A 25,899-nucleotide genomic window follows, 5' to 3' on the forward strand; every position below is an offset into this window, starting at 1 on the left:
TACTAATAAAGATAAGAGGAGCTACCACTTTTTAAAGTATAAAAAGGAATCTTTCCAATAAATTCTTGGTCTTACTGTTCTTTGAAGGAGTGCATCCACAACAAATTCTTTTTTCTTGTTGTTCTCATCCTAATCTCTAAAATTTGGGATAGCACCCCCACCAGTGTGTACAAACACCGAGTGGACCCCTTACCCACAAAATAAGGGTGTCATCTAATTTGTGTGTGCAGAATTCCCAAACCCATATACCTAGAAAATTGAGTAAACAGAAATAAACTAAAAAATAGGAGAAAGGGGAGAAGGGGGAGAGAGGAAGAGAGTACACATGTGATGGAGGGAGTAAATGGGTAGGAGAGGATGAGAGAGGGAGCGGGAGAGAGGTGATGTGTGATGGAGGGAGAGAGCGGTAGAGAGATCGGGGAAAGTAGAGATTGACAAAGAGTGATGGAGAGACAGAGGGGGGGGGGGGGGTGGAAGAAAGAGAGTGAGAGAGGGATGGAGGGTGTCATCAGCTTGTGATGGGCTATTGGCAAGAGTCACACAAAGTAGTACACTTTTTTTTTTTATTGCATGCATACTCCCTGTTAAATCTAATTACAGTCACCCAGCTCTCACTTCACTAATAACAGCCCTCAATCCTATTCTTCATTACGCCACCTCACCTCAACACCTGACGCCAGATCCAGGACTTCTCCTGCTGCCTGCAGAAAAGACATCTAGGGCGCGGAACAGATGTCAGAGCCTGCAGCCGGGAGCACGTGCAGTACAAGCAGCCGGGGCACAGTACAGACGGACAAGCCTGCAGCCGGGAGCATGTGCTGTTGCAGCACAGACAGCTGAGTGAGCCAGCCCCGAGGGCTGCAGCACAGACAGTACAAAACAGCAGAGCGGCTGCGGGGCACAGAAAGCCTGCCGGCATACACAACAGATGGAGTATAACGTCCGCCGCAGCCCACAGCCATGCTTTGCCTCTGGGTCCCCTAAGATCATTAGGGCCCATCACAGCTGTCCCCTGTAAAGTGATGTAATCGAGGAGCTGTGGCAACAGACTGCTCCCCCTCCGACCGTGGCCACGTCCACCCACTCAATAGCATATACATGGTATATACTTATACGGGATGCAGTTAATATCCCGGCGGTCGGGATCCCGGCGTTCAGAATCCCGACGCCGGAATCCCGACCGCCGAAATACCGACATATTCTCCCTCCGTGGGTGTCCATGACACCCCTGGAGGGAGAATAAATTAGTGTGCCGAGCGTAGCGAGGCACCGGGCCCGCTGCGTGGCGAGCGCAGCGAGCCCGCAAGGGGGGGCGATCCACGTCCCCCCCTTGTCGGCATTTCGGCTGTCGGGATTCCGGCGTCGGGATTCTGAACGCCGGGATCCCGACCGCCGGGATTCAGTACTGAATCCACTTATACACGATTTACATACTAGCGTTACTACTGTTATACAGAGCATTCGGAAAGTATTCACAGCGCTTCACTTTTTCCACATTTTATATTATGTTATAGCCTTAAGCTGTGTACACACGAAGCAATATGATCGCTGGCAATATATTGCTCAGCAATCATAGCTCAGTGTCTCGTTTCCATAAGCAACCAGAGATGGCCGCTGATGAAAATGACACATTGACGGGAGAAGAGGCAGGGGAAGTCCATTAGGGGGCTGAAAACAGGAGCGCGCACCTGGCGATTTATCGCTGGTGAACACTCCAATCGCTGACAATATGGCCGCTCAGCGACCATATTCCCAGCGATTTTTGCCCATGTGTACACAGCTTGATTCCAAAATGGAATAATAAAAAAAGTTCCCCTCAAAATTCTACACACAATACCCAATAAAGACAAAGTGGGGGGAAAAAAAAAATCATTTTTGGGAGATTTTTGCAAATTTACTAAAACACTAAGAAATCACATGTACATAGTATTTTCACCTTTGGCAGCAATTACAGCCTCAAATCTTTTTAAATATGATTCCACAAGCTTGGCAAACCCATCTTTTGGCAGTTTCATTCCTCCTTGCATATCTTCTCAAGCTCCATGGGGTTGGAGTGGAAGTATCGGTGCACGGCCATTTTCAGATCTCTCCAGAGAGGAATGCTGTAAGCTCTGACAGAGTGACCAGCGGGTTCATTGTCACTTCCCTGATGAGGGCTCTTCTCGCTCTCGCTCAGTTGAGACGGTCGGCCAGCTCTAGACAGAGTCCTGGTGGTTTCCGAACTTCTTCCATTTACAGATGATGGAGACCACTGTGCTCATTGGGACCTTCAAAAGCAGCAGATGGTTTTTTTCCTGTACCCTTCCCCAGCTTTGTTCCCTGAGACAGGTCTAGAGACAATTCCTTTGACTTCATGTTTGGTTTGTTCTCTGTGTGGGACCATTTATATAGACAAGTGTGTGCTTTCCAAATCATGTCCAATCTACTGGATTTACCACAGGTGGATTCCATTTAAGCTGTAGGAACATCTCAAGGATGATCAGTGGAAACAGGATGCACTGGAGCTCATTTTGAGCTTCATGGCAAAGGCTGTGAATACATATGTACAGGTGATTTATTAGTTTTTTTTTATTTTTAATACATTTGCAAAAAATCTCCACATTGTCTTTATAGGGTATTGTGTATAGAATATTGAAGGAACAAATTAAATTTATTCCATTTTGTAATAAGGCTGTAACATAATAAAATGTGTAAAAGGTGATGTTCTGTGAATACATTCCAGATGCACTGTATGCTTGGCTCTTTGGATAATCAGATTGAGTGTCACCATGGGCCTTATTTTGGTTCATTCTTTCTGACAAAATCCTTCTTAGATGGGCAAAACCATGTGCACTGCAGGGGGGCAGATGTAACATGTGCAGAGAGAGTTAGATTTGGGTGGGGTTTTACTTCAAAGTAAAGATCTATATTGCAGTGTAAAAATAAAGCAGTCAGTATTTTCCCTGCACAGAAACAATATAACTCACCCAAATCTAATTCTCTCTGTACATTTTACATCTGCCCCCCTGCAGTGCACATGGTTTTGTCCATCTAAGAAGGATTTTGTCAGAAAGAATGAACCAAAATAAGGCCCCATATTTAGTAGCTGCTTGGCTAAAACAAAACAAGACAAGTTCCTGTATAGAACCATTTAGTATCTATCTCTTTTATCCTAAGCTACCCTGTTTCCCTGATAAGACCTACCCCAATAATAAGCCCTACCCTTATTTCTGGACAACGGTCCAAAATAAGCCCTACCCCGAAAATAAGCCCTAGCTTAATCCCCATTTTGCCCAGTCCCTGTGCTAAAATCCCAGCTCCGCTAACCCCCCCCCCCCCCCCCGCATGAAATGGATACTGCCTCTACGGTAGCAGCCCTGGTACCGCTGAAGCCTCTGCTGGCATCAGCGGTCCCAGGGATGCATTGTGCATGTGACGTCACTGCGCACCTCAGGGACTGAGTGGCGTCTGTTCACAGACGGGAGCGGAGTGACAGAGCGGCGGCGGAGGAAAGGCTGAGTGGCTGAAAAATGCAGAAGGAAAGGAAAGCGGCAGTTGTGCTTAACCCCTTCCCGACATTGCCTTTTATGGTATTTTTGTTTTTTGTTTTTCCTCCTTGCGTTCAAATAAGCGTAACTTTTTTAATTTTCCGGCTATATAGACACATGAGGGCTTTTTTTTTGCGGGACAAGTTCTACTTTCTAATGGTACCATTTACTATACCGTATAATATTCTGGGGAATCAGGAAATAATTCAATGTGGGGTAAAAAGAAAAAAAAACGCAATTCCACAATTTTGCGCTGGTTACGTTTTTTTTGGAGTTCATAGTTCGTTTAAAATGATGGGTTATCTTTATTCTATGGGTCGTTACGATTCCGGTGATACCAAACTTCTATAGTTTTCGTTACGTTTTACGACTAAAAAAAATAATAATAGAATATGTTACGGTTTTTCGAATTTGCGTCGCGTCGCCATGTTCTGCGGCTTATAACTTTTTTATTTTTCCACCTACGGACCTGGGTGAGGGCTCATTTTTTGCGGGCTGAAGTGTACTTTTTAATTAATACCATTATGGGATATGGGCGACTTTCTGATCTCTTTTAGCTATTTTTTTTTGGGTAGGCGATGCGACCAAAAAACGTAGTTTTGGCGTTGGGGATTATTTTCCGCTTACGCCTTTAACCGTGCGGGATAACTAATGTTATATTTTAATAGATCGGACTTTTAGGAACGCGGCGATACCAAATATGTTTATTTTATTTTTTTTTTATTTTTTTTTATTTGGGAAATGGGGAAAGGGGGGTGATTTGAACTTTTAATATTTTTTTTTTATTTTTAAACTTAATTTTTTTTTTTTTTTACTTTTACTACAAGGCCCCCTAGTGTACTTGACCACTAGGGGGCGCGATCGCCTGTACTAGGTTCAGCCATAGAGCTCTATGGCTGAACGTAGTGATTTTATGCACTTCCTATTACATCCTGCCTGAGGCAGGATGTAATAGGTATGCATACACGGCCAGCACAGGGGTCTACATTAGACCCCTGGCTACCATGGCAACCGATCGGCACCCTCCGATCTCGCTGCGGGGGGCCCCGATCGGCGCCGGAGGGGGGCGCCCCCCCTCCGATCAGCTATTTAAGCACTGCGGGCGCTTTGCCCGCGGTGCTTAAAGGGTTAAACGGCCACGATCGGCGAACTCGCCGCTCGTGGCCGTGAGAGCAGGGACCTGGCTGTAATATACAGCCATTACCTGCTCTCTTTCAAGCCAGCTCACTCCGTGAGCTGGCTTGATTCCCCCGCAACCGACATATGACGTAAATGTACGTCATATGTCGGGAAGGGGTTAAAGTATAAGGTGATTGAGGGGCATGATGTAGCTAAAAGAAGGACCGAGGAGCTAAAATAAGCCCTACCCCAAAAATAAGCCCTTTGGTGTTTTTGGACTGAAAAAAAAAAATAAGACAGTGTCTTATTATCGGGGAAACACGGTAGTTCTGGAATTTTGTATGTTTTCTGAGGAAACCGGTTTCGCGCATGTGCACCAATTTTACATGTGTTCAGTCTGCGCACGTAGCCTGGACTTGCTGCGATAGAATCAGGCTGATCATGGCCAGAGCTGACATCACACATCCTCCCTTTAAAAGCCTGGGCACGCCTGTGTTTTCCCCACACTCCTAGAAAATGGTCGGTTACCACCCCCAAACGCCGGCTTCTTGTCAATCACCTTGCAAACAGCCAGTGATTATTAAAAAGTAGCAAGCTTTCAGGACAGGATTGCCTCATGCATACGTACTTCGGGCTGTACACATGTGCAGTCTATCAATGATCTCCCGGCCCGTGAATTCACAGCTGTGTGATCATGTCACAATCAGGCCCTTAGTTGTTGCATAAAACATTTCTAGAAGTCTCTAAATGTAGATCATCCAAATAAGAAATTGTCTGAACGCCTTTTCATCTTCAGTAACCCACAATTTGCATCAGTATATTTATAAACAGCCCTGGTACCTTGGGCCAGGCCAAAACAAAGAACTGTTAACTGGGGTGGTGACCTGGTATAAGCCATAATTCCGATGAGTTCTTGAAATAGGTCAAGATCTTTGAGATCTATAAATATAAATCCTTACTTTATGGTCACAAGCACACAGCTTAGCCGCTATGCAAAATGTCTTTGTTCTTATAAACCAGTTGATATGACAGATTTGAGACAGCCCCGAAGTAGCCAGAAATTCCCCTTGTGAGTAACATATTTAAAGAAATTACATTTCAGGCCTCCACGCCCATTGCGTGTACACTGGACCCATACTGCACAGGTGCTGTACAGGCCCTGCAACCTCGGCACACTATTCTAAGCTAACTCTATGCCCAATGGAATGATAGTGTCAACCAAGGTGGCCTAAAGCAAAAAAACTAATTTCGCACGTTCCCCTAGACCCAGCGCTTTGGTCTAATTTTTGTTACGATCAATCTAAACACTGATAATCTTTAGGCATCTCACTAGATGCGTTCAACTAAGCGTGGTCAACCATAATGTACTCAATCTAGACAGCGTTCATCAGATGCAGCACCAACATTTTTGCATTGACCTTTGGAACCATACTCCATCTTGCTAATGCCTTTTCTTTCATAATGCTGCCACCCACTAGACATTCAAGACATTTCAATAGTGCTTCTGCATTATCATCAATTATTAGTTTTTCTTTTGTATTGCTTTTATGGATTCCATCAACATGTTTATATTCTAGAATCTTCCTCCTGTGTCTGCCAATGCTTCACTGATACCCTCTAAGTCTTCCTCTAAAAAGGGTGGCATTCTACTAAGTACACAAGTAAGACTGTAAAAGCTTCCCGGCACAGGAAAGAGAACTATTCCACTGGGACAAAATGCAGGTGATCTCTGCGATGTGACAGCGCTGAAACACCAGCAATTTTACCCTAAATAATCCATTTGAGATCTAGAGGACAGCATAAGTGTGGTTGATGTGTACACTGTGTCACTCCTTTAAGAGTAAAACATTAAGCAGATGTCCCTAAAAATATATAATAATAAAAAAAAAAAAAAAGGGTTCTAGCCACAAGTGACCTACTTCCAGCTGAGGATTAGAGCTGCACTCACTTTCCAATAAAGTCTGTCAGAACAAGAAAAGATGAAACCGTGGCTGTTTACCCTCTAGTGGTTATGAAACAGTTAAGTTTATTCAATCATTTACAGTGATAGTTATTTTTACTTCAAGTTTCTAAATATTCGACAATTAGAACAGTATTTATTAAAAACTCTGATGTAATCTCCACCATATTGTTACCCAATTCTATTAAATAGTAAATTTATATTAAAATGTCCATGATTCTAACTTATACAACAAAAATACAAAAATTACAGTTAATAGAATTAAAACGATCACAGTATGTATGCAGTGACGCTAAACAGCAGCTCAGGCGCACATGACGCACGGCACACTGTAGGGATCATTCAGTAACTTTACATTTAAGTACAAATCTACACCAAAGTACAAGTAGTCTATACTTCAGGTCTAAATTGCAATAGACAAAAAAAGCAAAATGGCAATTAGTTGTTGTGGCTCTTTGCAGATGTTGCACCTAAATACAATGTTAGTTCACTTTGATTGGTTAAAGGCTCATGTGTGCTTTGTTTGCGTATGGCTATTGAAAGGAAATTTAGGGTCCGGGCCAAATGTATGAAGCCTTAACAAGAGATAAAGCCTGTAACATTGTAACATGGCAGGAGTGGATTGGCAGGTCCTTGATCACCTTACACTTGATCTCTTGTCAAGGCTTAATACATCTGCCTCAATCTGGGAGATTCAACTCCTGAGGGTTGAAAGTGGAGGTCAGAGGTTTACAGCTTTAAAACCAAATGTAAGGTCCGATTTGCTGGGAAAAAAAAAGTCTACTTTAGACAAATAGTCCTGCTATGAAAGTCTGCTCTTCCTCACCACGGAGATCCACCTCACCAAAGCAAATCCCACAGTTTGGCGATCATTAGGGAGAAACCGCACCGGTATCCCCACTCCCTGATCAGTAGTGTCTGAGAGATAGAAATAGGTGGTTTGGCCAGCAACCGCCAAAGGCCAACATTATGCAGGAACACTGATGCCAAAATATTTTCTCAATTGCTCCAGAAAGACGAAGGTCAGAACGGTGTGTGGTACAAGTCTGATGCCGGCAGGAACAAGACCCTGGGACCAAACAGGAAGCGGTTAGAAAGCAGCAAAAAAAAATATATATATATACCATGTACTAGAGATACTGTTATGTGAACACCCTAATGTATCCCAGCATACAAAACATTTCCCGAACAAATAATCACCTTATAGAATGCCAGTGGTCCCAGTTTTGCTGTCTCCATCGCACAATGTACAACTCCCTATTAGAGGATGTAAACAGTACAAGTTACATGGGTTCTCGCACATGTATAAAACATCATGCACAGTACACAGGGACAGCACTTACCCTGTACTCTCCCTTGGAATTCATAAGTCGTGTCTTCATGACATCCAGTGGTTGGCAAAGGAATGTAGCGCACCCACCCTACAGGAGAGAAGGATTACATTAGACAACATTTATCCACCATATTGTTGAATACAGTTTAAAAGGGTTTATTTGATTGAAATAAAATGTGTATTATATATAGAATTTAAATATCCACGTAAAAAAAGAGAATTTGAGAGGAATGTTTTTCAATTATTTGGAGTACTGTGATAAATAACTTTTAAAATAAAAGTAGGTCATGTGTAGCCAGAGGCCTGTCCTAAGTGGTCAAGATAGCAGCTGCAGCAATATTTTGCCAGGAAGTTCCAGTGTCAAAACAGTGTGCAGTGACAGCAAGAAGCACTGCAATTGGGGCTCATTCCAGCAGCTGCAGCTATGTGGCAGGTTAGAAAGAGCACTTGCACTATCCCAGGCTGCAGGTGGAGGAATGCTGTGGGCAAAAGACTCAAGGGCAGATTTAAGGGGGGGGTGGGGGAAAGAGGCGTGCCCCCCCCCCCCCCCCCCCCCCCCGCCTCCAGTCCACTGTCGGGTGCAAGGTTGGTGGAGGTAGCTGTGACGCCTGTCCGAGCTGGGAGGTGGCAATGATGAAATGTGGCCGGGGGCGGGACAAGAGCGCACACACCGGAGGCTGACCGCACTGTCTGGTGGGAGCAGGAGGCTGAGGACGCACTGCAGCGGGGTGACTACCAGGGGACCCAATGCTTCTATTCACAGCCCGTGCAGGGGACACAGGGAAGCCGCAGACAACACGCGCCGGGCTCTGTGGTGTCAGATGACTCCTCTCTCTCCAGCCATAGCAGGTATAGTGAACTTTATTCCACCATTTCTCCTCTCTGCCATACTTCTCACAGCTTGCTCCCCTGCAACCTGCCAGACCTACCACCCTCCGGCTTAACCCATCCACCGCTGGCATGGGCACTCAGTATGTGGCATGCCTGGTGGCGACAAGTCTCACCATGTGCCTTCTCACTGCACCTTATAATATACAGAGGGCTTACATTATAGGAAGAACCCCGCTGTTGTTATTTGAGGCGTTATCACTGCATAGGTTTAACCCATGCCTATTATTTTTTTAATGGAGGAGCCAGGACTGAGAAGGGGAGGGGTCAGGACTGGAGGGGGGGGGGGGGGGGAGGTTCAAAATGAAACAGTAAACCACCCCCCCTAGAAGAAAAGTCTAGATCCGCGAGGATCCTGTGAGGTTATCCACCCGCCCCAAGCAGGCATCGAACAACCTGCGTTCCCAGGGGGAATGCTCAGCATTTTCATGGGGACAAATTTGGCCGGCTACGAGTGGGTCTGAATCGGACCAAAAGTGTATTGGGGACCAGAAAAATAAACCCAATACCATCGGCAGTTAAAGTCCCAGAGCTGGGACTAATACTAAAACTGCACATTACATATTGGCCCTTATTCTGATTCACTTGCAAATTCCTTCTCAAATGGACAAAACCATGTGTACTGCAGGTGTGGCAGATGTAACAGGTGCAGAGAGAATTAGCTTTGGCGAGTTATTTTGTTTCTGTGCGGGAAAATACAGACTGCTTTATTTTTACACTTTGAAGTAAAACCCCACCCAAATTTCTCTCTGCACAAGTTACATCTGACCCCCCTGCAGTGCACCTGGTTTTGTCCATTTGAGAAGGAATTTGCCTCTGCGAGTGAACCAGAATAACCCCCATTGTTTAATGTATTGTAGCAAAAATGAACAAACACAATAATTGACAAATCTTTTGTAGAAGATATTTAATGTCCAAAAAGTATACACCAATCATTTCTTATTACCCAATAATAGAGAAAAGAACCAAAAAACACCCACACCATGTTTATATATCTGTTGTCATTTTTCATATGCCCCCCACACCCCTTCAGCATCATATACAGTAATATGTAAGTATTTCCCTAAAACCATCTTGCTTGATACAATAGTTCCCTCCAGTCTCTTCCCTTTGTACACACATACACATTCCTCACATCCCATAAACATTCAAACAGCACATGAAAAAAATACAGAAAAAAACGAATTTTGCTGTATCACACTGAGAATATGATCACCCTAATTATCATCCTAGCTTTGAATAGGCGACGTCACCCAGCAGGATCCTGAAAGTAAGATTGTTAATTGAGCTCTAATCTTGCCTCAATACTGTTTTTTTTTTTTTTTAATTCAATAATTTTTATTTGATTTTTCAGTGCATTTTACAACTTATACAAAACAGCAAGACATTGACATGAAAACAAAAGAAAGAAGAGATATGAGGACAATAGAAAGTTACAGCATATGTTGGTGGAGTACTTTCTGCTCCAAAATGTCAACAACACAAGAATATGCAGAGGCAGCATGGCTTGAAGTTACAGTTGTTACCAATAGTTATGTATACAGGTATACTAATCTGACAGTCCTTTTGATAAAGGGCACCCATTGATAATTAGGGATGCGGTCATTTTGTCGAATGCATTATGGTAGAATGTCATTACATCGAATCCATTAGGTCGAATTGCTAAAAAGTCGACATGATTCTAGGTCGACATGGGAAAAGGTCGAAATGATTCTAGGTCGAAAGGTCATTAGTTCGACAGGTCATTAGGTCGAAATTGTCTAGGTCGACATTCACAAAGTCGACATGGGGTTTTTCACTGTTTTTTGAGCCGACATGTGCCGACATGTGCCGACAGGCGGTATTTCATGCCCTACCATCCACTAGGGCGTGGTGGGAGAATAAAATAGTGTGCCCGACGCATCGCGAGCGCAGCGAGCGATGCGAGGGAAAGCAGTGCACTTTAAACTGTGTCCATGTCGACTGTGTTGACATTCAGGTAAAAAACCAGTGAAAAACCCCATGTCGACTTTGTGAATGTCGACCTAGACAATGTCGACCTAATGACCTGTCGAACTAATGACCTTTCGACCTAGAATCATTTCGACCTTTTCCCATGTCGACCTAGAATCATGTCGACTTTTTAGCAATTCGACCTAATGGATTCGATGTAATGACATTCTACCATAATGCATTCGACCAAATGATCCGAACCCGATAATTATATTGTGCAAATCAAAGAATAAAAAGGAAAAAAGCTAAAATGGATCTTTGACAGTGTGGCTTCACTTGTTGGTTGTGTGCAGTTAAGGTGGTGTATCTGGGCCTAAGTATCCCTCCCGATCCGTCCCACCCATCTTCCCCCCCTCCCGGACGGGCCGTAGATGAACATTTATTATGTACCTTAATGTCTAGACAGTAGGTTGCATAAGAGGTGAGTCTATCCATGGGTCCCATATTTTGTGGTATTTTCTCTCAGAGGTTCTGGATGCGTATACAAATTTTTCATGCTTGACCACTGAGTTGGTTAGAGAGAGCCATTCCCTCTTTGTAGGGCCCTCTGGGGCCATCCACTTCCTAGCCACACACACTTTGGCCAGAGTACATAGATTGACCGCGTATCTCATCATATTCTTATCAAGGCTATCCACGTCCATAAATGATAGGATACAAAACCGCGGGGTAAAAACGTCACGGGGGATGCCTGTGGAAACTATTGAAGTGATTATTTCTTGCCAAAAAGTAGACAGTATTGGACAGCTCCACAGTAAGTGCCAGAATGAGCCTTCATGAGACTTGCATTTGGGACATATAGAGTCGTTTCTACCTCCCATTTTACATAGCCTAGTGGGGGTCAGATATACCCTGTGTAAAATGTATAGTTGGATCTGCTGGTATCTGGAGGAGGTGGTTGATATGCGTGGACTCCCCAGGGCCGACTCCCAGTCCTCCTCTGAGATCGGGCCGACTCCCAGTCCTCCTCTGAGATCGGGACGACTTCCAGCTCCCACTTGGCCCTCAGTTGAGGCAGACCGGGGGCATGGTGTGCCGTTAGAATGGCTGCGTAGAACCTAGAGACAGCCCGGGAGGGTCCACCAGACACCAGCAGATTTTTAACAGGTGAGGGTCTAAGTTCCGGGTGGCTCGCAGGGAACTGCGCCTGGCATGCATGGCGGAGCTGGAGGTAGCGATAGAAGTGCGCATTGGGCACCTGGTATTCATCCCTTATCTGCTGGAATGATTTAAGTATGTTATCTGAGTAAATTTGGCCAATTGAGGTAACCCCCCATGTAGCCCAGAATTCACGGAGTTGGAGCCCCAGCAGCTTGGGGAGTGCTCTGGTGCCATCTAGGGGGGTGTCTGGATCTATCCCGGTCGCCGACAGTAAGCGACTAGACTGCCGCCATATCATAACCGCTTGTTTAAACAGTGGCATGTCTATTAATTTAACGTTATCGCTTAGTAAGACATGTAGTGGGGTCAGTCCAGGTAGTCTTTGTGTAACCAGCAACGAGGGGAGCCCAACTGTAGTATCCTCTCCGACCCAGTTCAAGAGATGTGCCAACTGCGCCGCGAGGTAGTATAGCCGGAAAGAAGGGACTGCCATGCCCCACCCTATCGGGTCCGCGTTAGTGTGTGTAGTTTGATACGGGCCCCCTTACCCGCCCAGATAATAGAGGAAAGTAGGCCATCTATTTTTCTAAACGTCTGTAGGGGAATATATGTCGGAGCATGTTGTAGTGTGTACAGGAGCTTAGGTTGGGCTGTCATTTTAATAAGACTTATTCTCCCGGAAACGGTCAAGGGCAGCTTGCCCCACACCAAAACCCTGGATTTTAGGTATGCTAGCTGTGGTTGAATATTTAGTGGGATATATTGGGATGGGACATTGGATATATAAATCCCTAGATACTTAAATGAGTTTACCCATTTCAGTGGGAGCGCAATGTCAGGGGTCTCCGGGATATCGCCTCGAAATGGGAGCACACAGGACTTGTCCCAGTTTATAGTAAGGCCAGAGTACGTACCAAACAAGTTGATAATATCTAAAAGTGGGGGCATGGAGGCAGCATAGTCGGAAATAAACAGTAAAATGTCGTCTGCGTACAGCGCTATTTTTTCCTCTAGGTGTCCCACCTTGAACCCCGCGATCACCGTTGAATCTCGTATCAGGCAGGCCAGGGGCTCTATTGCGATGGCGAATAGGGTGGGTGACAGTGGGCACCCCTGCCGGGTACCCCTGCCTAAATCAAACGGAGACGACATATACCCATTTACAGATACCCTGGCCCGCGGGGAGGCATAGAGCAGGCGAACCCATTTGACGAAGGCAGGGCCAACACCTACTTTGGCAAGGGTGAGCCAAAGGAATTCCCACTCAATTGAGTCTAACGCCTTAGCGGCATCTAGCGAGACCACTATGGAGGTGTCTGCGTCCCCGCGGGGGTTCTGCAAATGAGTAAACAGTCTACGCAAATTTATCATAGTCGACTTGCCCGGCATAAAGCCGGTCTGGTCAGGGTGTATAATCTTGGTGATCACGGTGTTGAGGCGAAGTGACAAGATTTTGGCGAGGATTTTAATGTCTATGGGTAGGAGGGATATAGGCCTATAAGATTCTACAAGGCATGGGTTCTTATCTGGTTTTAGCAAGACCACTATAGCAGCCTCCATCATAGACTGAGGCAGAGAACCATGGGAAAACAGCTCATTATATAATGTTAAAAGAGTAGGGGCATAAAAGGAAATATGTTTTTTATACAAATCTATAGGAAGACCGTCCAGGCCTGGTGCTTTACCAGCCGGGAAGGCCCTGATGGCCAGCTCCACCTCCTCCACTGTGAGGGGCAAGTCCAAGGTCTCCCTATCTGCAGGGGTCAACGTAGACATAGCAATTTGGTCCAAATAGCGCTGTATGGCAGGTGTTTCATGTGTCAATTTAGAACTGTACAACGTTTGATAGTATTCTACAAATTGGCCGGCAATCTCCTGGGTTCCAGTGTGGGCAACTCCCTGTGGGGAAAGGATCTCGCATATAGTGTTGTTGTTTCTCTCTAAATCTGCCAGCCGGGCCAAGTAGCTGCCAGGCCTATCACCAAAAGCATACTGGGAGTGTTTAGTATATAGAAGTTTGTATTTGGCTTTGTCCCCGAGGCATTCCAACCATGCCTCTTGGGCCAAGAGCCACTCTCGTCTAGATGAGTCAAGGCCATCTTCCAAGTAGGCAGCCTCAAGCTGTCGGCAGGCAGATTCCAGTTCGGTCTCTGTCTTTTTATAAGTTTTTTTAAGGGATACTATCTTTTGGATTAGTGAGCCTCTAACATGAGATTTAAAGGCGTCCCATATTACCGTGACTGGAGCGGTATCTTTATTTAGCTCTAAAAATTCTTTCCAGGCGGACACTAGTTCCACCCCCTCGCCCATGCCCACCAGCCAAAACTTGTTCAGTTTCCAAAAAGACTGGCCCCTATCTCCACCCATCTGTACGTCAAGAGTTAAAGGAGAATGATCTGATATGCCTCTGGATTCATATGTAACGGAATTAATTTTGAGGAGAAGGGTTCGAGACACCAGAGCCAGATCGATTCTAGAAAAGGTGGAGTGGGTGGGGGAGAAGCAGGAAAACTGCCTGGTGGTGGGGTGTTTATGGCGCCAAGCGTCGACTAGTCCCATACCTTCTGTCAGGGCCCTGAACTGTCTATGCCCAGCTCTCCCTGAGGTCCCCGTTGCGCATCCAGAGTTGGGTTTAACACATTATTGTAGTCGCCCACACTAATGATGGGCACCTCTGGAAATTCAGCGACAAACTCTGCGGCCTGTTTAAGGACCTCAGCAGAGTAGGGGGGGGGGGGGGGGGGAATGTATATAGCCAGCAGAAGTAGGGGAGTGGAGTGAACACAACAGAGCATCAACACATATCTACCCCATTTATCAGTCTTCACTCGCTCCACCTTAAAAGGGACATTCCTGCGTACAAGCACTGCTACCCCCCTAGATGAAGGTGTATGGGAGGAGTGATAAAGCCAGCCTATCCATGGTTTTTTTAGGGACATGACCTTGGTGCCAGTCAAATGTGTCTCCATCAGGCAAATGATGTCAGACTTGTATTTGCGGATTTGATTGAGCACCAGTGTGCGCTTAACTTTGTCGTTAAGACCCCGGACATTCCAGGATGTAATTTTAACTAAATTGGGAGCCATAATTTAACTGAGTAACCATAATCACATAGTAAACCTGCACAAAAGCAATCCCCCGCCTGCCACCTCTGTGTGTAGCATAACGTCACCCCACCAGCTGTATATATATGCAATATTTTGAGAGAAAAGAGACAAAAGGAAATAGAGAAAGAACAATAAAAGTACACAGATAAAGAAAAAACACACATGATGCATTGAAAGTAACTTGCATCTGACCCAACCACCCCCCACCCTGCATGTCTCTTGGAACTGTGACATACTTGGATCCCTAACTAACAAAACCCCTTATGTGGATAGGAGAAGCCTATACACCCCTTCTTTAAGTATTAACGATTTTAAATGAACACTAACAGTAAACGGTGGGCAAAGTATACAATGACTATCAGGAACAGTGAGCATACAGTACCCACTCACATTTATACATACGCTCAGTTGTCATAAGGTTGTTTCTGTTGTGGCGCAGGTGACAGGTTCCCGATCCCTACATATAGTCAAGTATATATAGTCCCAGCAGCAACATTTACTTTAGGGCATACAATAATGAGCAGCCAGCAATTTATGAATCATCCAGCACGGCCCGCCTGGCCGGTCTTGTAGTGTCCAACCATGCAGATGCTTCCCTCGGAGTGGCGAAAAATTTGGATTCCCCGTCCACAATCACCTTCAATCTTGATGGGAATAACATGAAGTACGGCAGATTGAGCTCCCTCAGTCGCCTTTTAACTTGTGCATATTGGGCTCAGCTCTTCTGCACCTCCACCGCGAAATCCGGAAATATAGACACTCGGTGACCATTCCACATTAGTGGACCTTTGTTGCGGTTGACCCTTAAAACAGTGTCTCTGTCTCTGTAGTGGAGGAGCTTTGCGATTAGGGTGCGGGGAGGGGTCCCAGGAGGCAGAGGTCGCGTAGGCACCCGGTGTGCCCTTTCAACCGAAAAGGGGGAAAATGCATCTGCTCCATAGGTGTCGCGTAGCCACTTCTCGACGAATTCTTCTGGATGCTGGCCTTCCTCTTTCTCCGGGAGGCCCACTATGCGAATATTGCACTTCCTCAGCCGCCCCTCCATGTCTTGAAGTTTGGTCTGAATGGAAGTGACCTGTGAGGAGAGGTTCGAGACCTTGTCGGTGAGGGGCGAGATTTTGTCTTCTAGTGTGGACGTGCGGGTCTCTACTTCCCCCACTCTCTCGGACCCTCTGCAGGTCATGATGTATAATGGACAAGTCTGCCTGCACCTGCCCTATTTTATCCGTCAGCCTCTGTTCACTAGAGGTCACGGCCTCCAGTACTCGTTGCAGGGCCTCTATTGGATTCTCAGGTGACGGGAGTGGAGGATTGGATGGGGATGGGGCCCGGGATGAGGGCTGAGAGGTCGCATCAGAGTCAGGGGCTTCCGCGGCCGAACGCGGGGTTCTGGCTAATCTCTCCAGCTGGGTAGCTGCAGTGCTGCGGTTATTCTTTCCCATATTAATTGTGGAGAGGAAATATGCTGTGCAAGTATATGAGAGCAGTGCAGAGTGAGAGTCTTGTGAGCTTAGTTAGTCAAATCAGTGCAGATGGGCTCAGGTTATTTGATGAGGATGCTTGGTGACACAGCTCAGGGCCCTGAGTAACAGCAGGGGAGCTCCAGTGAGCAATATAGCAGGATGCAATGTAAAGGCACAGAGAGACCCCAGTAAGGTACATATGGCGTTTATGCTGCTGGTTTACAGGGTCTGAGACCTATTGCTGTGAACCCAGCCCTGCCTGTGTGATACAGTGGCCGGGTGTGTACCTGTTGCTGCTTCAGGGAGATGATCCCCTTATCATGCGGCTGTCCCTCCCTGCAGGGAAAATGGCGCCGGCGTCTTCCGTCCTGGGGTTCACCGTTGGAGCCGGTCTCCGCTTCCAACGCTGCACACAGGGCTCGCTGGGGTCTGATGTGCGTGGCCAAGCGGGGAGGCTGCGTTATATGTGCCGGACAGTCAGACGCTGCTGCCAGCCTCAGCGTCCCGTCTCCGTGCACGATGCGCGCAGCAAGATGGCGCCCAGGCTCAGCACGGCTGCAGGGATTCCGGCGGTAAGGAGGAGAGCCAGCGGGCGTAGCGGGACCAGGAGGATACCGGAGGGATGCTGGTGCCTTCCCACACCCGCGCCACCGGTTAAATCTGTTTTTGAGCGTAGTCAGGATGGTAAATCAGGATCTGTGGAGCAGGAGCTGCTTGCAGGTACGTCCGCTCACATGTCCAGCGAAGCCACGCCCCCCCTCAATACTGGTTTTAATATAGGTTTCATTGCATTGTATTGTATATGTGTACTGTTTTCAGATACAGACCTTTTTTTTTTTTTAAACAAGTAAATATTCTTTCAACCAGCAGTCACCCAACCTGTAGGGTTAAACATTTGCCATCCCCTCCTAATCACAACAATCCGGACCATTCGCATACTGGCAACATTCACGGAATGTACCAAAACACTGTTCCATTTTTAAAGTTATAGAAACAAGTGACAGATTGTATTTATTTTGTATCAACAACACACTGCTTGATTACTATCGCTCTGCACCACTACAGCACATTAGAGATAGCAGATTGAGTGCGGTTTCCCACAACAATCCATTTCTATTTAACAAATCAGGGAGAACAGCCCTGAGAAACCAGCAGCACTACCTGAAGTATATATAGAAACATAATAACAAACTTGGTGCGCAGGTAATCACCAAGTTTCCTCTACTGTTTGGAGAAGTCTGGCCAGGAGTGGTTTTCATGGAAGAATTGCAGCCAAAAATCCATACCTTTGTTGTGGAAACAAGGCCAAGCGATGCAACTATGCACTAAAACATAGGAACTGGGGTGCAGAAAAATGGCAGATGGTGTCCTGCACTGAGGAATTAAAATCTGAAATAGTTTGCTGCAACAGAAGGCAGTTTGTTCGCTGAGGACCTGGAGAGCACTACAATAAAAAGTGTCTGCAGGCAACAATGAATCATGGTGGAGGTTCCTAGCAAGTTTGAGGCTGCATTTCAGCAAATGGAGTTGGCCATTTGGTCAGGCTTAATGGTGTTTTAGGCAGGCAAGTACTTCGCCAACAGTACTTTGGCTCTAAATGTATTCTGTAACAGGACAAATTACCCAAAACATTCAGCCAATGTCATAAAGAACTATCTTCCGAGTAAAGAAGAAAGGTAAAAATTAACACTTCTATCTTTGCAGTATATTTCTGTGTATGAGGTGAAACTACTAAACTATAATTTCTGGTATCTAGGACTCTGCATAACAGATTCACTGTCTATACATATTTATTTTGATTGTAAATTAACTTACCGCAATGGAGCTGGCTAAGAAGTGTGTGAAAATGTTATCTGACATATAACCAGTGGTCAAAACCAGCTGCTTAGCCTGATCGTAGCATGCCAGCTGTGGAAGAAAGGAGAAACCCGTTATCCATGAGGGGTTAGTCAGAGATTTAGCAGAGGGTGATATAGGCTAGTGACATTGGGGAGGAGCCGTTATGTTAAAGGAAGCAAAGTATTATTCAGGAGTACTAATATGGTAGTGGTCAGACAGTGTGCAGTCCTCTAATACAGCAATAGAAGGACATACAGGAAGAAAGTTGAGACAACAGCCAATACCCTGCTGTAGACGTTTAATAATAATTTAGTGGAAATGTCAAGGAATAGCTACAATTGTTAGTTTAATAATGTATATGTGGCCTCACCTGTCCCACAGTCACTAGCGCTCCTCGGCTGGATGCCATGGTGGCTCCTGAGAAAAGCTTCCTGAATCCCTCTAAATAACAATAATGATACGTCTTTCACATTCACAACATGGCCAATATTCATTCCTCCCCAATCTCAAATCAAGGGATTTACCTTCTCGCATGACTCGGAACATGCCATCTATTGCGTGAGCATAGCTGGAGAAACAGATGAAGTGATTATGGAGCAGTACTAAACATACACACAAAACCCCGCCCCTTTCTAGGTACCATCTAAGGAGGCGATTTGTGTAGACCGTTTCCCAAGCTCTGTCACTACAGTCCAGGTTTTAGGTATATCCATGCCAGAGTCCATATGAAATAGACTGAGGTATTAAATAAGTAATCATGGGTATCCATAAAACCTGGACTGAAATGGTGGATTATGTGAAACTCTTAAATGTCAAACTGTTTTATAGGACAACCAGAGTACATAGAAGTGCTGCACACTATCAAGACATGCAAGTTTAATGGAGATCTCATGCAGAAGTGGCGGGTCTGTCATATAAACAATGTACTTACTCTAACGCACAGCAGACTTACTTGCGTCTCATATTAGCTGGTAATTTCACATCGTTCTGCATCCTTGGAGAAAAAAAAAAAAAAAGGATCAATCACAAAAAGACAAGGGGCACAATTTATGGCGGATTGTGAACCCTGTTTTGTGGCAGTTTGGCAGTGGTTTTGCAATCTGCCTATTATCTAAAGGACAAAACTGCTGCAAAACCACAGAGACAGCATGCTATAGAATAGGACTGAATAACAAATCAACATCAATGTTTTAGAGAATTGATGTTAATAGAAACCAAAGATTCTTCAAGTGGTAGTTTTGAAAATTACCCTTAGGACTGGCATGTTTGCTGAAATAGCAGGTCAATGAACTGACAAACAGCAATATCATCTAACTGGGCTATGCTGGATCCTGCAGTCTCTCAGACAGAACTGGACTTTAACAGAAATACACAAAAAAAAAAAAAAAGGGGAGAGCACACACGCACACGCACCCCCTCAAAAAAAAAAAAAAAAAAACACAAAAAAAAAAAATCATCACAATTAGTAATCACTTTATAGATTTCTTCTCGTGCTTTTGCTATAACTTTCTCTGTTGAATATCAACAAAGTAGCTTCTAAATTACTGCTACTTAGTAAATGCTATCAATTCACTGAGATTTTTTAATGACATTAAAACAAGCTTGCCTACCCTCCCGCATTCAGCTGGAGGCGCTCTATTTTTACAGGAGCCTCCCACTGCTAGGCAAACCCCCTTAGTCCTCCCGGTGAATGGGACCTTTCATTAAAACCCAGACTGTGCACACATCCGGTCATGGCGGAGGCGGGGCCTGCTGGGAAGATGTCACAGCTGGCCACCACAGGGTTGTGCGTAGAAGTGGCCAAGCTGCAGTGCGCGCTGACAGGAAGTCAGCACATCAGGAGCAGCAGGAGAGCCAGCAACAGCAGCCAGGGTGCTTCACTGAAGCTAGCCCTACCCACCTAACTAACAGCGTGCATCAGTCTGCTTCTCCTTCTGCTCTCTTCTCCATGTGATGAGCTGCTTCCTCTCCATCAACACTGCTGGGTCCCTGCCCCTTTCCGGAAGGGGTAACACAGCCAGGTAAGTACTGTGTATAATGGAGTGTGGGGGCTGTGTGTATAATGGAGTGTGGGGGCTGTGTGTAATGTAATGCAGTGGTGCGTGTACTAGTTTTAATAAGAGTTAGATTTTTTCATGTAATATAGGGGTGCAGTGCAGGGGAAGATGGTTGGGGGGTCCCGAGGCCCAGCAGGCACTCCTGTGTATCCTTTTGAATAGTTTTTTTTTTTAAATGGAGTGATGCAGGCAGTGCCGCCACAGTACACGGTGATGCTGCAGTCCCATTCCACTGCAGTAACATGCTTACGCTGCTGCCGGTTGTCCCATTGTTCCCCCCCATCGGCATTGCCAAGTGGAAGACCCTGAGCTGCCAGCCCTGGTGAGCAGAAGACCCAGCGACCAGTGGTTCCGGTACACAGCACTGCCTATACAGAAGGGCACAGTGCAACCTGTCTCAAGCCTTTCATACCCCTGCTCTATCTTGCCCTCAAGTTCTCTGTTTCCCCAAGCCCACTCTCTCCCTTGTCTTCTCTCCCCACTCTCTCTCCCCCTCCATGGTTACTGGTGTGTGCAGGAAGACAGGGTGAGCCTGGCCCCTGTCTCCATTCCTCCCTGGCCCACTGAGTCTATGCTCCGCAATCTGGGAAAAGCCAGTGCGTGCATATTATAAAAACCCAGCCGAGCACGGTACCACACATCGGCATTGCTGCAGGGCATACACACAGAGTGTTCCGTGCTCCTTTTCTCAGCAATCTAATCCGATCGATTAGAAAAGGGGCTGAAATCGCCCCACGTGTATGCCCCTTTAGACTCTCACCATCGAATGATTTTTCCACTGGGCACCAGTCATTGCAAGCTAAGAGTAGCCAGGGACTTACTCGGCAGCAGCGATAAAAACAGGCACATCGTGGAGCTGAAGTCACACACCCTCCCATAATACGCATGGGCCTCCCTGCTTTGACCCAGCATTTTATCTGGCATGCCTGCGGTTTCCTCAGTACTCCCACTAAACGTCCGGATACCACCGCCAGACGCCTACCTCCTGTCACTCATCTCGCGAATGACTAGCAAAGGAAAGAAGTAGCAGGATTACCTCCCTAGCATACGTCATGCATGCAGATCACAGGCCAACGCATGCACAATGCATCGATAATCAGCCACTGTGCAAATTCACATAGCAGCAATCAGGTCTGAGTCAGGCCCAATATGTAATTATTTCACTTGTAATCAGCCTTAAATAATTGTACACTTAAATGCATGTAGATTGTTTTAGTAGTAAACTTTTAGAAGTCATTATTAAAAATAATTTTTGATTGTAAAATATAATAAAAAGTAGCCCTAATCCCAGTCAGTCCTCACTTATAATGTTCATAATTAAGTAACCATATTCAACCAATCAGAGTATTTCAGGAGAATGAGCAAGGTGCAGTGATATCATAGTGACAAGCAGGGGACCCATATAAAACATATGCCCAGCTTGTTGTAAAACAACAAGATATGACTAGCATTTATATAGAGGGCCAGATTCTCTAAGCTTCAAAAGTGATAAAATGGAGAGTGATAAACAGCCAGCCAATCAGCTCCTACCTGCCATGTCACAGACTGTGTTTGAAAAATGTCAGGCAGGTGCTGATTGGTTGGTTGTTTATCACTCTATTTTATCACTTTTGAAGCTTAGAAAATCTGGCCCTAATTAAGTCAGCCACAAAGGAATGGAGATACTTACCTGACATTAACCATGTCTGCTGGGGTACCCACAAACCCCCCTGTAAATCCTAAAAATAAAATACAAAAACAAAATTACTACTATGACCAGACCAAATTTCAGCCCACTCCCCTGTCATTATTCTGAGACAGGACAGCTGCCAAATGTGACATTGAACAAACACGACAAGCACCTAACAGGTCACATCTGAAGGAGATGTGCTAGGAACACGCATATACAACCAGGCTAGGGTCATGTAGTCATATGAGGTTTGGCTCATCAGATTACATGTATGACAACCACAGGTCTATTCTAAATATGCAAATAATAAACTTCTCACTTATATTATGTGGACTAAGGAACCAACATGTTTTATGAACTATATACTGTAGACCAGTTGGTGGGGAACCTCAGGCCCGGGGGCCGTATGCGGCCCCCGTAGCCGGTCTTAGTGGCCCTCCTACCCACTCGGCGGCTTTGCTAGGAGTCAAGTACAGGGGACTTCTTGCGAGAGGTCGGTAGTTCTTGCGAGATTCCTCTTAATCAGCAGCAACTGGAGACTGTCGGTCCTATTCAGCGGCAGCCGCCGGAGCGTGGGACGGCTGCAACAGGACAATTTGTAAGATAAATTTTTACATATGGCCCCCGAAGGATTTTTCCACCATACAATTGGCCCTTGGCACAAAAAAGGCTCCCCACCCCTGCTGTAGACCCTAATGGTCATTTTTGCAAATACAAGATTAATCCCATCATTAACAGTATAGCATATATAGACCATACCCATCATCACAAGGTGGGTAGTGGGGAGGTATACAATAGCAACATGACATTTAATCTGGTTATACCATAGACCGAGGATTAGCTACAACAACCTGCTTCACCCCCCAGTATGGTTTGCAAACAGCTATTCCTTCACTTTATGGCAGTATTCAATGAGAATTTTGATAATGTGCAGCGAATCCTGTTTAGGATTCCCTGCACATTCGCCACTGCTCGCTGCGTTCCGGAGCCTCGCCGGGGGGGGGGGGGGGGGGGGGGGGGATGCATAGCCAACAGGGGACCAGGTATTCACTAAACCCGATCGTGCATATGAAATGATCGGGTGCAGTGAATATATGAATATCTAATGAGCGGCTCGGCTCCCGGCCCCCTGCTGGCTGCTCTGTGTAAAAAAAAAAAATTATAATAATAAATAATAATATATTTTTTAAAATTAAATATATATTCATGTGCTTACAGCACATGAATAAAAATAGCATGCCCCTCCTCAGAATAAAATTCCTGATTTTTTGACACCAAATGTAAAAAACAAAACACTTTGGGCGGGATGTTGTAACATCCGCGCCCATTATCGCCGGCTACCGCATTATTAATAACGGCATATGCTGTAATATATGCCGTTATTAACGCAAGGGACAGCTCTTGCGATAAGAGCTGTCACTTGCGATGCGGTGCCGGCACTGGACTTCCGGGTCTGTGACCCGGGAGTCCATCTGCGCATGCGCAGACCCCGGCGCCGGCCGCAGGGCACGCTGGGAGGGATCCGTGACGGATCCATCAAACAGCGCTGCGGTAAGAAGCCCATAGCTTCTGCAGGGATTCGCCAGCTTTTGCTGGCGATTCCCTCCGCAGCGCTGGCACTGCGGAGGGGGCATATAGCATATAGAAATGCGGTAAAAACCCCGAAAACGGGTTTTTTACCGCATTTCTGCTTTACAGAATCTCCCCCTTTATTTTAAAAGTTCACATTCCACTTCACCATAAAAAGATAGCGATTGCTACTCTGTGAATCATGGCGATAAAAACCTAGAAATGTATTCGCCATCTGGTCATTGAATAGGGTGATTCACCGTTTTAGTCAAAAAAAAAAAAAAAAAAAAAATCGCCGTACAGCACGAAAATAGCACATAATCGCCATTAAACATGGCGAATCAGCCTCATTGAATACTGCCCTATGATGTAAACTAACGTAAAGTACACCGAAGACACGAGCAGTGAAGCAGACATGGGCAGGGTTGCCGTACCCCCCCCCCCCCCCCCCCCCCCGCAATAATTACTGAGACACAGGAGCGTCTGAGACGCACCTGCATCTCAGACAGCTGGAGCACCCCTCGCCGGCTCTCGCATAATCCCCCTCTCCACTGACGTCCGCCAGCGCAGGGGATCTGGCAGTTACTGGCGATGTGCGAGAAGCGCTCACTAGGCTTGCCATGGACGCCAGGGACAGAGCCGGGCTGCCGCAGAGTCACTATGCTAAATACGCTGACAGTGCAGCTTAGCCTACGCTGAAAACGTAGCGTAGCCGGGCGCCGTGCTATTACACAAGTACCTAAGCAACAAATCATTGTCCTTTCATAAAAGGGTCTGTGGAAATGTTTATATTTTACTGCATCCCGTCTCCTGGCACAGCATCTGCATTTATTTATTTTATTGTGATACAAGCCGGTCACTGATTCAGGACACCTATGTCGGATATCAGCACCAGGATTTTGTAAGACCTACTGGCTTTTACAACTTAAATACATGAACAAATACAAGACATTGGAAACGTACAAATGCACACAGGTTAAAATGGAAACCTATGGCTGCTAGTTATCGCATTTATTAGTATATAACGGTTTATTATCAATTTAACTAGTATTTCATGGTACATTATTAAACTTTGAACATTCAATGAGGCAACTGTAATATATTTATTTATCTAAATTACTTTAGGCATTTTTTTGTTTTTGTTTTTCTTCAGAAAATTCTCTTTTCATTCAGCCAGCTGCTAAGATGAACTACTCTAGTTACAGGACTGTGCTGGTAAATTTGTGTCTGGTTTACTTTTATCTTATTAGGACAATTACAATTAATAATGGTTACATGGACGCCCATTTCCTCTTGCATGTTCGATGGGATAATGATCAGTTCATTTTCTTTGGGATTTGTGCTGCAGTACAGTTAGAGCTATGGGAAACCAATCGGAATCTACTTATTTATTTAGCACCTCCTAGAAGATAAAAGATCGTTCTGATTGGTTGCCCACAGTAACAGCCCATGTGAAATAGAACTCCAATTTAGTAAATTTCCCCCTATGTTCCCCATGGGTGAATTAAGGGCCTAATTCAGAGAATGATATTAATATCAAATGAATGTACAGTACATTGACAATGTATTTGGAATCGCACAATAGGAGAAGCTGCATTGCTGATGTGCAGATCCCAGAGAACTATTTTGCTCAGTGTCCCAAATGCCTCAGTATGACTGACATGCTGCTGGCGTTTGGGGTCGGCGACAGAAAGCGTTCATCGTTGCAGAAAACAGGAATGCTTCAACCACGTTTTGTCGGTGTGCCTGAAGCCAGTGGCTGTGAACACAGCTTGACTGGTTTCATCTGCGTAAATTTTCCGGCCATCTCGAGGGACCTGGGGTTAATCAGATGACCAGTGTTTATGCAGATGTTTTAATGCTGCAGATCAGAGATGCCAGCATGCTATGTGTGTGACATGCAACAATCTCTAAATGTTTAATGATGATATTATACTTTATGTCAGGGATGGGAAACCTTCGGACCTCCAGCTGTTGTTGAACAGCACATCCCAGCATGCCCTGCTACAGATTTGCTATTTAGTCATACTAAAACGGTTGCAGGGCATGCTGGGATGTGCAGTTCAACAACAGCTGGAGGGCCAAAGGTTCCCCATCCCTGCTTTATGTGTAGAACACAAAGATATTCACTGCATAATGTTATACCAGTCATTACAATTTAACGTCTTTAATATCACAAAACATATATACCCAGGCAGGATTTCTCAGACTCCAGTAACTTAACAGTATATTTTTAAACAATGAGAGAAAACCGGTCACCTGGATCAAACTCACA

At 45.5% G+C, this 25,899-nt stretch overlaps 1 protein-coding gene across 1 annotated transcript in view; it reads right to left on the reverse strand.

The window, feature by feature from the left end:
- Window positions 1-6,649: 6,649 nt before the first annotated feature.
- SLC25A10 (solute carrier family 25 member 10) overlaps window positions 6,650-25,899 on the reverse strand; it is a 23,959-nt gene continuing 4,709 nt past the window's right edge. The window contains exons 3-10 of the mRNA XM_083150149.1: window positions 22,056-22,109; window positions 19,282-19,323; window positions 18,854-18,897; window positions 18,700-18,770; window positions 18,306-18,398; window positions 7,950-8,027; window positions 7,807-7,863; window positions 6,650-7,675 (exon numbers count right to left, since the gene is read on the reverse strand). Coding sequence (XP_083006275.1) covers window positions 7,574-7,675; window positions 7,807-7,863; window positions 7,950-8,027; window positions 18,306-18,398; window positions 18,700-18,770; window positions 18,854-18,897; window positions 19,282-19,323; window positions 22,056-22,109 — 541 coding nt within the window. The 3' untranslated portion in view covers window positions 6,650-7,573. The remainder of the gene's footprint in view (window positions 7,676-7,806; window positions 7,864-7,949; window positions 8,028-18,305; window positions 18,399-18,699; window positions 18,771-18,853; window positions 18,898-19,281; window positions 19,324-22,055; window positions 22,110-25,899) is intronic.

The sequence above is a fragment of the Crinia signifera genome, chromosome 6, assembly GCF_055691185.1.
Source record: "Crinia signifera chromosome 6, ASM5569118v1, whole genome shotgun sequence".
Classification (NCBI taxonomy): Eukaryota; Metazoa; Chordata; class Amphibia; order Anura; family Myobatrachidae; genus Crinia; species Crinia signifera.